This window comes from Opisthocomus hoazin, chromosome 6 (assembly GCF_030867145.1).
Source record: "Opisthocomus hoazin isolate bOpiHoa1 chromosome 6, bOpiHoa1.hap1, whole genome shotgun sequence".
Classification (NCBI taxonomy): domain Eukaryota; kingdom Metazoa; phylum Chordata; class Aves; order Opisthocomiformes; family Opisthocomidae; genus Opisthocomus; species Opisthocomus hoazin.
Genome location: NC_134419.1, coordinates 54,887,055 through 54,901,311, shown reverse-complemented (window position 1 = coordinate 54,901,311; position 14,257 = coordinate 54,887,055). Strand labels below are relative to the sequence as shown.

The 14,257-nt window shown below is 45.6% G+C and overlaps 1 protein-coding gene and 1 long non-coding RNA gene across 5 annotated transcripts in view; both read left to right on the top strand.

Annotated features, from left to right (window-relative positions):
* Positions 1 to 14,257, top strand: part of MICU1 (mitochondrial calcium uptake 1) — a 114,401-nt gene that overhangs the window by 83,781 nt on the left and 16,363 nt on the right. For 3 of the 4 annotated variants that reach the window (XM_075423188.1, XM_075423186.1, XM_075423187.1), the window contains one exon: positions 13,844 to 13,981. The exons of the other annotated variant lie outside the window; for it this stretch is intronic. In XM_075423188.1, coding sequence (XP_075279303.1) covers positions 13,844 to 13,981 — 138 coding nt within the window. The remainder of the gene's footprint in view (positions 1 to 13,843; positions 13,982 to 14,257) is intronic. 4 annotated transcript variants of the gene reach the window in all.
* LOC142361628 (uncharacterized) lies at positions 3,791 to 9,178 on the top strand. The gene is made up of 3 exons (XR_012764268.1): positions 3,791 to 4,108; positions 5,413 to 5,495; positions 9,049 to 9,178. It is a non-coding gene; the product is annotated as an uncharacterized LOC142361628 (long non-coding RNA).

The window sequence follows — 14,257 nt, the reverse complement described above, 5'->3', positions numbered from 1 at the left end:
GCATTTCTAATGCTTTGCAATCTGGTGTTAGGGTAATAACTGGAGTCCATAAGTGCCTTTCTGTTCTGAGTCCTGGTGTTGTGGTCATTGATATCCGAGTAATCCTGTACCAAGTATTAGAAATCACCATGTTGTTACCAGCTTACTCAAGATTTTTTGGGTTCTGCTTTGTTTTCATATGGCCTTGCAGACTGCTACAGAATTTTGGTGATTTGTTAACATAGGCAACAAAGTTTGAAGTAATGAGTCGTGTTTCTTTTATATCTGCTGCAGTGATTTAGGTGAAAGAAAAGAGTAACTTAAATTGTTTTGACTAGCCTGAAAAATGAAGTCTGGCAATGTCAGATTGGCTAAGGTTTGTAAGGAACAGCCGAACTAGGACTTTTTGGAGATCAATTTGCTATTGAACTTACATGAGACATTTTTAAGTCAACCTTATGGCAGTCTCAGTCATGGTTAACTGTGTTGTCTCACAAAGTTGTCGCTTAACTGCTGACCTGCTCACCATCAGCTTCACTGCTGGCCTGGCCACCATGGGAAGAATGATGGGAGATGTATTTTTTTCTTTTACTTTCTTATGAATTTCTCCTTCTCTGTGTCCTGTAATGTATTTTGTATACTTACATTATTTTGTCAGTTCTGTATCTAGTTCTGTATCCCCTCCTGTAGTCCCCTTACATATGAAAAGCCAAACCAGTACTTGTGAAGTTTGAGTCTTTAATGGGCAATCAATGGCAGATACAAAAATTGCTTGGGTTCTTTGTTGGTGATTTCCTGACCTGGTTGCGGCGCTTACCCGCAGTGTCTGTCACTGTGGCATCTCTGATGTGCAAATGCGTTAAGCAATGGTTTGAGTCACCTGGGATGTCCCAGTGAAGCTGCGGTACAAGGTATTAAAAGACACGCTTTGAAACCCTTCAGTATGCCATAGGGAAGGAGAACAGGACAGGCTGATCATTAAATACAGAACGCCTGAAGTGCAGCTTGCAGATCCTTTGCTTGTCCCAGAGGATGGGCGATTCAGTGGGAAGAAGAGCGAGATCGGGATGCGGCATTGGGAGCACCCAGGCTCAGTAATGTGTACCGCACGGCTTGAGAGCTCCTACCCCGGCGAGCACAAATGCTGTAGCTGGGTCGTGAGTGGTGGGAGGGAGGCAGTCCAAGCCCCAGGGGCGGTGAAGGGCAAACAATGGCTGCTGTGAGAGGGAATAGGTAAAGCGCAGAGTTAAAGCAGGGAGAGAAATATTAATAAGCTGGAAATACAACTAAAAAGCAGCCGCTTCTTAGGCAACCAAAGAAAACCCAGAGCAGCTTGGCTTTTACTTTTTTTTCCTTGTTTGGATGTGTTGCCTAGGAGCTGCTTCTCCACTAAGACAACAGACCAAATATGCGCTTAGAGATTGGCAGGGCAGCGGCAGGACGGATGCTGTGAAACTGAGACATGGGAGACAGTGGTGGAGGATCAGATCTGTTTACCGAGGGGAGACCTCCTGCAGTGATCCTCTGCTGCCCAGTTGTCCCTTTCTGCTGTCACATAGCAAGTTCAGCCCCAACGTACCTGTTGGGTTGAAATCAAGTAAAAGCACTCGGGTAGCCACTTCTTAAATTGTGTCTTAGCCATAACTTGGGTCCACTCCATCAAGAGCAGCAAGCAAGCAGTTGCAGCGCTACGACAGGTACTGACACATTGAGGTTAAGGGCAGTGATACTGAGCAGGTACCCAGTGTCAAGCTGAGAATGTCCTGTGGTCAGTAGACCAGAATGGCCAGTGGTCCAGAAGTGTGCAGTGAAGCTGGCATGGATGTGACAAGAAGTGTGCATCGAGGTTCTGCAGCTGCTTGTCACCATTGCTGGGACGTCGCTCAAATGCACAGGAGCAGCTTTGCCATCTGCTCGTTTGGGATGAGTGCTTCATGGACTGATTAAACCAACCATCGCAATGCCTGGTGAGAAAACACCAGCTATTGTATATGCTACTGCTTTGCTTGTATTTGAACCATGTGACTTAAATGTGGTTGATGCAGCGGCTCTGCAGGGAAAGCCATTTGAGGATTTTATTGGAATTTCTATTTATTGCATCGTTAGTAGCAGTAGAGGGTTTTGCTCTGTAACAACAGGCTCCTTTGGTTTATGAAGTGTGTGTAAATCCACCTCCGAGCTCCCACAGTGCCGCGCGCTGAGCCCTGCGCTCATGCAGGCAGCAGAGCCTTTTGTAGGACCCCTGCAAATGAAATCTCCAGAGTGGTATTTTGATTAATCACATGGCCAGAAGTGTATGTGTGGAGTTTTGTATTGCTGAGGCCATCAAGTAGAAAGGATAACCTAATTAGCATAGATGCTTTTGTTCACATGCACACAATTCAGTTAACGAAGAGCCAGGTAGTCCCAAAAGTTGACGGGCACGAGGCTGGGGATGTCTGTGTGGACATGTCGGGACTGCAGCTGTATGGCTGCGTTAGCTAGGTGACGTACCTGGGCGCGTAAGCCCCTTACAGAGGAAGGCTTCAGACCAGCACTAGCTCATGTCTGGCAAGCTCAGCACACGCGCAGGGTTTCGTGCTGTTAGCAAGGCAGGAAAGGCAGGAACCATCTTGGAAGCATCTGTGGCTTGTTTTGTTGTTGCAGATTCATTGCTGAGGCATTTTCAGTGTCCCGGTTAGCTGGCAGAAATCAAAGCAGACATTTAGGGCTGCGCGTTTTCCATCTTCCCGTGGACCCTCAAGGACAGTGACTGCGGGAGTGTGGGCAGTGTCTTGTTAATCACTGAAGAAAACGAAACATCTGTCACCAGACAGACTTGCTGTGCTTCCTTGGGTGAGAATGTCAGCCAGTTGCTTAAGCACGACCCAAAATAACTACAAATCGAGTCCCGCGTGATAACAGCACGCTAAAATCAGGGATTGGGAAGTATCTGACGAGCAATTCTTGTAGCAGGTATCTGACTTCTGCCTCGTCCTACTGCTGTATGGACAAACACTTCCGTTCTCTTCCTCGTTTTTCTCCCTTCAAGCTCCCAAGACAGAGCAGTTCTGCACTGCTGGCTTTGCTCCATCTCCTGGCCTTGCTTCTGTTGGTACACTAAGGATGTGGCAGGACGACGCAGGCACTCCCTTTTCCCTGCTAGGCTGAATCAAACTGTTGCAAACTTATTTTTTCTTGGGGAATTGACCACCAAGGTCAAGCAGAAACAATATAAACTCTGCGGTAAGAGCGCTGTATTTCTTACTAAAATTGTGTGTATCAGTTCCATGGAGACTTCTGTTTGTGTTTTTCGGAGTAATGGTTTGGCTCGGGTACTTGCAGCTCTGCTGTCCCATGGGTTTCCCTGCAGGGGAGGGTCAGGAATTCATATGGTTTATGAACTTTGCTCTTTGCTCATTCAGTGAGTGTGTAGGACGGAAAAGCCACTCTGTTTCTCGCGCCAAGGTACCAGGAGCATTGTCAAGGGCAGGAGTGGCAGTAATGGAGCCAGGTCTAAAGAGCAGCAGTGGGAGGTGGTTGCTAATCTCTTCTCCTCTCCATCCTCAAAGTCAGGCACGTGCTCTCCTTTGATTTATCAGCCATGTCCTTTCCCCTTAGTGTTACTGATTCCTCCTCTTAAGATTTCCTTCCTTCCATCCCCTCACCATATGAAATTTCAAAACGGATCTTTTCAGAGCTGGCAGGAAATTATTTTAATTCATGAGAATGAATTTCAGGTGCAGCCATCTTTACATAACCTTTTTATATTGCTCATTAAAGCATAACAAATTGCTGGTGATTGGAATTAATTTTTTTCCCTTTGCAGGCAGCAGTGACATGGCAAGGTCAATGAAACCTCAAAAGCATCTATCAAACACCTGGTCTGGTGGGATTGTGCTGCTGCTGACAGATGTACATTTTTAACCTGGCTGCTACATATTCACTTAAGCTGCTCTTGGAGAGCAGAGGGAAAGTGCGAACAGGGAAAGCATTTGCAAGATTGGATTTTTCTCGTGTGAAAATAGCTCTCTTTTCTTTTGTAAGGTTTTTTTAAGATAAAGAGAAGCAAGGTGCCGCTGGTAGCACTGGGAGTATTTTTCCTGACCTGATCCAGCTGTACAACCCGCGCTTGGATCCAGAGAATCAGGTAGGGGAGGAACTTAATGGGCAACTAAATATTTCAGATGCTCTGGATAGTTTTGTGAGTCTCAGGAGTGGTTTCCAAAGCTGAGGACTTGGCGGTGCTGTCTGCCCATCCCCGGTGGAGCAGGGACCGCCACCAGCAGTAGGCAGCATGCTGGCTCCGTACAGCCGGTGATGCAGAGTGCCGGGGCAGGAGCTGCTGCAACACTGCAGGCAGGGAGCCTCTCGGCCTGCACTGGGCATTGGAGGCGGTCATGGTGGTCATGGCTTGCTTCTCTGTATGGGTCATCCAGCTCTGGACCGACTTTCTTGGGCAGCCTGGGCTTGTGCTGCCCAGCACTGCAGGGTGATGCCCGGAACAGCCTGTGCATGACGGTTCAGTGTGGGTTTGGCATTTCTTCTTCCACATCCTTTCCATTTGCATTTCTCCCACCATTGGTAGCTCTGATAATCTTTAGAGCTGTTTTTTTGACTGGTTTTTAACAAATAATGTAATTGGGCTTTGTTGGTCATGTCCGGTTGCTCTTTGCAGGCTGCCCGTGCAGTGCGTCAGGCTGTATCTGGAGCAGGTTGGGTTTCACCTTGCAAAACCCAGTGTTTTAGATCCATATGCACTGGAACCTTTCAGCATAATTAACAAAAAATAAATTATTTTTTGAAAGCTTTGATCTCTCCAAAGAAGAAGTCTTTAGAAACTTCTGCCTCACTTGCTTTATTTAGCAATAATTTTGGTGCCTGTGCAAACACTACAGCTTATTCCCAAATATATATATCTTTTTTTTTTTTTTTTGGACAGAGGAGATTTCTGGGACAATGTACAGTGTTTTCCTCCTTTTTTTTTTTTTTCTTTTTTTCCTTCCCCTGTCATAGTTGTATACACAACTTGACAAGCGATCCTGGCAGCCTGCTTCTCCAGAACAGTAAACAGAGCCAGTGCTGCAGTAGTTTGCAGATAAATAATGTATTACAGCCTGTCAAATAAAGCTTTGAGCAAATACCACTTTAGAGGGTCATATATTGTGAATCTGAATATTACCCTACAAATCATTATATCCCAGACCCTTTTGGGTCCTTATTACGCACACCGTAGCTCTCGGAACAGGTCACCTTTTTCAAGTACCGCTAAACCTGACAGAATTGGTATTAGCCATATTTCTGCTATTGATGTTTGTTTAGCCAGCATACATAAGCTCAAAAATCATCCCTTAACACCTTTCACTCCATCCAGAAGTCCTTGTAGATTTTTTCTTTTTGGCTATCTCAATCAGAAAGAAGAAATGGCACACATGTTGGTTTTTTTTTTTTTAGATGCTTGCTTTGGGACTTTAGGGAATACATAGTTTGGTTTTTGGGAGAAGCCTTCCTAAAAGTTGAAGAGTCTGAAAATACAGGTGGGTATTTTGCTAATATGAATGTTTAAAGAGGACAGAAACTATATTGCTGGTGATGCCTGCTTGCAGCTACTTTGAAATTCAAAAATATTTACGTCAAATTTACAGAAGATGGGTGTGGGAGTATTTCTGAAAAATGAAAACCTAGTAAGTTGAAGATCCTGATTCTTGCACAGCAGGATTACTCTGTGCTTTGTGGTATTTGTTTAATATCCCTTTTAAAACTGTGACCATGTTTTGTACTCTTTCCAGGTGCTTATAGACTAGCTAGGCCATGCAGTAACTCTCAGATGATCCTGTGCCCTGATAGCAATGGGCATAATTGCAAAAAAAGCAGCGCAGAGTATCGCTTCGTCCGTGCGGCTCAGCAGTTGGTATTCCCATTGTAAGATAAGTCCGGGGAATATAGATTCAAGTCCCAAAGCACAGACCAAGCTGATTTCCCCATCCCGTCGCTTTGGGGCTGCTTTAAGAGTTGTACCACAGAGGTAATCGGCAAACAGCATGGGAGGTGCTACAGCATTTTCTTCCAGCATTGCTTTAGCAAAGTCCGAGCTGTGTTTTCATCGTGCTGTGTCATGTTAGAGCTGGGTGTTTCCCTCTTGTGTCGATGGGCTTTGAGGCTCTTGCTGGTTTTGGTTGATCTTAAACACCATTTGAATCTATGCCCAGTGCAGCCACTGGAAGGGTGTGATGGTTATTTTAACAATCTTCTTCAGCAAACAAAGCAAGCAAACCAAAATAAGCCACCATTCAGCGTACAGACTGAAAATGTGATGCTGAGTTAGGAAGACAAAGAAGTCCCACTTCTGAAGCATGAGGTTTTTACATCCATTTGCAGACTGTACGGTGATGCTAAGCTTTTGTCCCTCTGGCATCCCTTCCCGAGCAATTGTGGAGCTGGTGTTGCTCTCCTGAGCATAGTTTGGTGTGGTAGCAGCAATGAAAATATACAACTCCCTGGTTTTAAGCAGTTCTTTATATTTGCAATCTACAAGGAGAGAGGGTTCAGCACTGGGGTTTTAGGTAGAAATTTTGCACATTAATGCTATTCGTTGTGACAAATTTAAAGAGGGAAGGGAGTCCGCTGAAATGAGGTGACTTCCCCTGAAGAGCATCTGATATCCAAGTCTGACCCTCTTCTGAAGGAGGGATGTCCTAAGGGCAGATCAAAGTTTCATCTTACGTGTTCTTCCCAAAACACCGCAGTGTTGGAGCCGAAGCCATGTGTCCAGCCCCAAACTGAGTCTGAACTGGAAGGGGCAATTCAGCCCTCACCCTGCGACTTACAGAGCACCAGGGCTGCAGGTCCGTGCTCACAGAGACGTGATGCTGTTTGTACCTTAAACCTTCTGCTTAAAAGACCTTTTCTGGCTTCCCTGTTGTTTCTCAGACAAGAGAAGTCTGCATTAATGAGGTCGATGGTCCAAGTCTGTGGTGGCATTTGCGATGCCCTGTCTCCACAGTTAAGGAGGACCCAGAGGAAGTCCTCCTGCCTGTGCCAAATGGCTGCTTCAGAGTTGCTTCATTTCCTGGCAGCGAGCCTTGCAGCTGGTGACAGCAGAAGGAGACGTGAAAGGAAACCAATGTCTGTGTTCAAGAAGTTCCAGCATTTTTGGTTTTTTAATAAAGATATTTCTTGTGGTGATGTCTCTGAATTGGTTCAGGCTGGATGCTTCTCAGAAGCTGCCATTTGATGTCCTGCAGGAGAAGGTGGATTGGGTTAGTAGGGGATAAAATTGTGAAGTCTGGAGGCAGAAGGATTATGGACCTGTCGGTTTATGGTGGATCCTTGTATTGCCTTTCTATGAAAAGTTACGCAATTAAGGGGATGTGGAAACAGAGAAAAATTATGTTTATTTGCCTTCTGCTCTCCTCATTTGATGAAGCCTTTCCTCCATGCGTTGAAGAAAAGAGAGGTAGGGTTATTTATTCAGACAGAAATCTAAGCAAGAGGGAAACCTGCCCCCATTTCAGCTTATAGAGCAACATGAAGATGTCCATCCTGGCTCATGGGCTTTTTTGGGTGGTGGGAGGTATTTAACACATTTTTAAGATTATGAGTAGTCTTTTAAATGATTATAGAAAGTATCCTAATGTGGTAGACTGGCTACTGGGACTGGGCCCATGAAGCTGGGTCAGGTTGGCAGTGGGAGACTGAAATGCTGTGTCCCGTCTCGCCTGCCTTCTTACCCTCCCGTGAATGGCTTTGATTTCCTTGCATGTCACCTTGGCTTTTAATCAATTTCAAAATACCGCCTATTATATTTTAGGCTAATTTCTTCAGCACCTTGGGCATCCTGGCTTGCAGGAAGAACACTGGGGAGTGTTAAATTTCATGATTTACTGTATCCTTGCCAGCGTGCAGATGCAGAGTCCGCTGCTGGCACCAAGTGGCTGCGGGTGGAAGCTGCTCCGGAGGTCTTGGACTCGCTGGCCATCTGTGTTGCAGGCATAGGTTTGGGGGCTGCGGTTCGGTAGGGGGTAGGACCACCTGCTTATTCCTTTCCCGGTTTCCCTGATGGTGGGAGTCTCATGCGGGACCTGCTCCATCTCATGCCAGTTGGTGCCCTGTGATGCCAGCTGAGTGATTGCCTTGGCTGTGCTTTTGCTTTCTTTAAGATAGATGAAAGGGAAAAAGGCTGTCAAAAGACTGGTTTGCTTGTAATAAATCTCAGCATGCTCTGCCCTGCATCCCATCCTTGTGGAGTTTGGGGTTTGGAAAAAGAGCTCAATTAGTAATGTTACATGCCTAAAGGCAAAGGATTGTGATTACCTGGGAAAGCATACTATTTTTGCTGCCTTTTCAAATACCTGGGGGGGTTTAACACTTAACACTGTTCATAGACTGTGTGTTGAGTACTGAAAGAAAAATTACTGTAGGCTTTGCACCCTCCTTCATTTTCAAGTCGAGACGATAGGCGAACTGTGTTCGGCTGGCCAGAAGACATTAAAGAAGGCAGGAGAGCACAGATGCAATGCGGTACCTCTGCTCCCAGACAGGGAGGTGGGAATGGGGGTGTCAGGTATAGCTGTTTGTTTTGTTGTGTGTTTTGGGTTTTTTTTTTTAAATGTGAAATCAAGGTTTTTCCACTCATAAATCATTTGAAGCCAAGTTTCTTCATGAATCAACGCGATTGCTGATACATCAGGAAAAAAACAGGCAGAATTCTCTCACCAAAATTTTTATTTTTCTGCATCATCTTTAAATGATATTACCCACTCATCCCTTCTGTAATGAATTTAATTGTATCTGACACTAGCTTGGAGGCAAGTTTGGAACTTCTTTACCCATCACTGTGGTTTCATTGGTTTTTCTCATTTCAGTGGTGATTATATTTGAATTTGGAAACTGCTTGTTGACCAGCTCTTGCTTGCCAGCCCCTTTCTAGGCTGGCCTTTACACTGCTGTGTGCCTGTGTATGGGAGGGCATAACACTTGGCTGCCAGGAATTTACTTGAGGCATCTGTGAGTGTTTCGGTTAATGTTAGAGGTGTTCTTTTTAAAGCAAGATAAACCCAGAATAAGAAGCATTAATTCCATGTTTTTCAGGCTTTCTTGTTTCTTGTGAATAATATTTATATGGTGTTTTGATTTGTCACTGCACCTGATGACCACCTGCAGAAATTAAAAGTTGGAACCAGTTTCAGAGCCCGCAAGGAGGAGGAATGAGTTGGTTTATTCACAGGTGATTTTGTACTTTAAAGAGATTTGTATAAATAAGTTATTTTAGTTCCCTCATCTTAGATTTGTATTGTCTTTATTTTGTTGTCTAACACTCTCTCCCAGCTGTGTATTTAATCAAAAGACTAAAGCTCTTTCATTTCATGCAGTGGGTCTGCTGCAGGTGAGACTCTTGCTGCTGTTGTGATTGAGACTCGTGCTATGGCAGTAGGATGGGCGCTCCACTCCATTTTCAGTTAATTTTGCAAGACACCAAAAATACTGCAAACATCAGCATGTTAATTATGCTCCACTTTTTGATACTACTGCTGAGAGCTGGTGAGATCCTCGTACTTGAATACTGGAGTTATTTTTAACAGACGTTGTAGAAAGGTTTGCATCCAAAAGGGCTTTCCCCACCTGCCTTGGCTTGTGCCTTTTCCAGCTGATGCAATAGCACTTGTTGATTTTTATTTTCCCTGTAGTACAGAAGAATCCCTGGTGCCTGGTCTAGACCAGACTGCCGAAACCCAGAGTCTGCCTGTTTTGCTACACCTCTGTCCATCCTTTTCTTGCATGAATGATGGTTGAAAGTGTGCCAGTAGTACCTGCCAGGAAACTTTTGGGCCAATACTCTTTGTTTTCATAATATAAAAGGATCAGCAGGTGCTAAGTGGCATCAGGCACCTCTTGGGGGAAGAATTTGTCATGTGGCTATGCAGACATATCAGTCCAGCAGCTTTCCACTAAGGAAACCCCTAAAACCCTGAGGACCAGAAGCTGAGAAGGTGAATCATGGGAGGAATAAGCATTTTTCCCCATTGCGTATTCTCTAACTATAAACGTTCAGTAATAGGTGCCACTAAGTAAGATAACTTAGTTTATCAGTTTTCAATAGTGACATTGGGGATGCAGAAGTTTGTTTGCATCGAATTTTACAAGTAATCCCACTTAAAGCAGGCTTGTCTGCCTTTGTGCCAGCTGCATGACTGCAAACATTGATTGGAAATTACAACATTATTCTTAATGTACCTATTTTCCCCAGGTAATCCTTAAACCATAGGTGTGTTTCATCATCTTTTATTTGGAAAAGCCTGAGCGAGGGGAGCGAAGGGCTTGCTGAGACCCCCCACAGCAGCAGGGGGTCAAAAGCCTTGAACATCTTAGGGTCACGGCTGAAAATGGGAAAGAAAGAGGGAAGCTGGGGTGAAACAATGTGTTTCATTATCGTGCTGCTTTTAAGACTTCTTCAGTGTGCTGTTTGGAGAATAATCCTGCTTTCTTATCTTAAAGTTGGCACTAAAAGGCTTTGTGTGAGATATGTCAGGAGAAAAATGAAGATGAAAAGAGTTTCTAATTTTTCATTTCTGGTCTCTTTTACATCCAGTAATGCAAATCTGACCACTATCTGAATGCCTAGTTACAAAAACACATCTGTGAGGAATTGACCCTTTTTTATTTCCCCATCTGCAAGACCGCAGTGAGCTGCCTTGCTTGCGTTACCCTTTGGAACTGCGCAATGCCTGCTCCTTAGTGCAGAGCAGGAGGAGAGGACCGGCAGGCATTTAGACACTGACTCACAGAATCACAGAATAGTAGGGGTTGGAAGGGACCTCTGTGGGTCATCTAGTCCAACCCCCCTGCCGAAGCAGGGTCACCTACAGTAGGCTGCACAGGATCTTGTCCAGGCGGGTCTTGAATATCTCCAGAGAAGGAGACTCCACAACCTCCCTGGGCAGCCTGTTCCAGTGCTCCGTCACCCTCAGAGGGAAGAAGTTCCTCCTCATGTTCAGACGGAACTTCCTGTGCTTTAGTTTGTGCCCATTGCCCCTTGTCCTGTCACTGGGCACCACTGAAAAGAGCTTGGCCCCATCCTCCTGACACACACCCTTCAGATATTTGTAGGCATTTATAAGGTCCCCTCGCAGCCTTCTCTTCTTCAGGCTGAACAAGCCCAGTTCCCTCAACCTCTCCTCGTAGTGGAGATGCTCCAGTCCCCTCACCATCCTTGTAGCCCTCCGCTGGACTCTCTCCAGTAGCTCTTCATCCTTCTTGAACTGGGGAGCCCAGAACTGGACACAGTACTCCAGATGAGGCCTCACCAGGGCAGTGTAGAGGGGAAGGAGAACCTCCCTTGTCCTGCTGGCCACACTCTTCTTGATGCACCCCAGGATCCCATTGGCTTTCTTGGCAGCCAGGGCACACTGCTGGCTCATGGTTAACCTGTCGTCCACCAGGACACCCAGGTCCCTCTCCACAGAGCTGCTCTCCAGCAGGTCCACCCCAAGCCTGTACTGGTGCATGAGGTTGTTCCTCCCCAGGTGCAGGACCCTGCACTTGCCCTTGTTGAACCTCATCAGGTTCCTCTCTGCCCAGCTTTCCAGCCTATCCAGGTCACGATGAATGGCAGCACAGCCTTCTGGTGTATCTACCACACCTCCCAGTTTGGTGTCATCAGCAAACTTGCTGAGGGTACATTCTAACTCTTCATCCAGGTCGTTGATGAAGAAGTTAAACAAGACTGGGCCCAGTACTGACCCCTGAGGGACACCACTTGTCACCAGCCTCCAACTAGACTCAGCGCCGCTGATGACTCAAGACTTGTCTGAGCATATTCACCACTTACAAGGTTGATTTGAGATATTCAGACCCGTTTCTTATCCTTTAAGAATAGATGCCATCTCATGCTCTACTAAAACTTGGGATATTTGAAGGCGGTTGGTAGAAGAATACTGATTTGTGTCTTTTGTGCTGAAATTAGGAATATTACAGTAGAAGAAAGCATTGGTACTGCTTTTGAAAAAGTACTGACTGCAAATTTTTGTGTCTCTTGGGTATTGTAAAACTTCTTCGCATTCTTCAAACGTGGCGGAAAGGACTGCCTCTGCTTTTTAATGAAGAACACATACTTTTCCTCCAAGTGAGTTTTCCGTCTCCTTTCCCCAGCACCCAAAACAGGGAGAGGCTGGTGTTTTGCCTCATGAGTAAATCCCAATGTCTGTATCAGCCGACAGTAAAAACTGCCAGCTTTTCTTCCAAAATACTGCGTGGGCCGCTCAAGCGAAAGCACGAGGTGCTAAGAAGCACAATTTGTCCAGTTGGGAGCTGCCTCCTGCCAGTGTAGTCCCTCCAAACCCCTCCAGCCCTGGCGCTTCATGCATTTCAAATGCAGTAGGGATCACTTGGTGTCCCACTGGGAAAACCAGCAAAAGTCTGGCCAATATGCAAATAAGTAAAAAAATGTTTATCCCCAACTTTGCATTAGCATGGAAATTGTAGTAGCTCATTTACAAGCAGCCTAGCTGTTACGTAGTGTAGCTAAAGAACGTATGTATTGCATCATATATAGCCAGCCATGTCCGGAGCTCTGCCTGCACACGGATTGAAAGCCAGGTTGGTGGATCTGCCAGCTTTCATCTCCACACCTTGATCTCAGTCGGGTGCCTTGCTGGCTTTTTTGTTAGTTGTGTAATTAAGCGTAGAAGAGCAGCTGAGGCAGAAATGGTTAACTCACCAAGCAAGATAATGTCAAGTCAGTGGTACTGAGTTGTTAGGTAGGAGTTTAAAAATTAATTTTGTTGTTAAATGTCATCTTCTGGCTTGTGATCAGCTATAGTGTAGGTCATATGTTTCCTGATAAACCTGATGGAAATCAGATAAGGGATCCTGACTGCTGAGATCTGTGAAACCAAGTCAGTTGAAGTCTAACATTGATGTTGCTAGAGCCACAAAGAGGTGGATGGAAAAGGAAAAGATGAAATCTGCGTTATTCATCTAGCAGAGACATGGTGCTCAAACCCTGCAGCTTCCCAAGTTGGGAGAATTGCTCTTGCCTTCTCCCCTGCAGCGAAAGCCAGGAGAACATAAACTGGGGCTGGAGAGATGGTTTAGTTGAGAAGACCTTTCTTTGCTGAAAGACTTGTGGGAACATCTGCAGGGGCCTCACAGCAGCGTTCTTAAGGGTCTTGAAGGGGCTTAGGACAAGGAGAACTTACTGGAACTGGGGAAGGTGAGGTCTGGAGACCCCCATGAACTTTCCTGTGCTGAATCCACCTCTACAGGGCTTGGAGCAGAGAAGAGCTACAATGAAACTTAGTTTTTGCAAGATTTTTTTTTCCTGGTTTATTAATCAGCATCCCCCTTTACAGCAATCATGGAACCACTCCTACATATACTTCTTCTAAGCACACACGTGCAGGTTAGCTGTGAAGATTTTTGATCAAACAGAAAATGTCATTGCAGCAGTCAAATTCTTTGGATGCTTATTCAGATATCGAAGCTGGAAGTGCCTGTGAAGAACACATTAGTATTTGTTCTTGCTTTTCACCACTTTGGACACCTGTGGACACTAGCTTGGTTTTAAGTTAAAGTAATTGTCTTGCCTTTTCAAGTCCAGCTCTACAAACGCTGTCCCCCTGTGAGATAAAACCAGGAGGGCAAGATACAGAGACTTCTTCTATAGGTTGTGCAAGAAACAGCACATAGGGAAGATGTTGATTTATTGATGGAGATAGTCTTAGAGGAAGCGAGTATTCAAATGCGTTAGGCTTTCTCCTTCAGCAGTGTTTCCTGCAATGTTCATTTTTTTATTACAGTGCCCTTTTGCACCCTTACCCTGGATGGAGCTTTCTGCTGCACAGCCTTGTTTTCATCTCCCCTTTGTTTTCCCCCCCCCCCCTTCCAGTTTGAGCGGCATGACCCAGTGGAGGGGCGGATTACAGAGCGGCAGTTCGGCAGCATGCTGCTGGCCTACAGCGGGGTGCAGTCCAAGAAGCTCACCGTCATGCTGAAGCAGCTCAAGAAGCACTTCCAAGACGGAGAGGTCAGTGGTGTTGGTGGCAAATTTGGGAAGTTGCAGTGGGTGCAGCCATTCCACACTATGCTGAGAAATGAGTAAGCAATCTCCATCTTCTTAAGAAAAGCACCTGCACCTTGTTAAGCAGTGCAGGGAGACACGCTGAGTTTGCGGGTGATAAATACTTTGCTAGCAGCAGGGAGATGGAAGAGGTGGGAGAGCAACAGTCAGTGTCCAGATCGGGGTGTAGGCTTGTCCCTATTAAAATGGATGCTGTATTTTTCAAAATTTAAATTCGCTGGA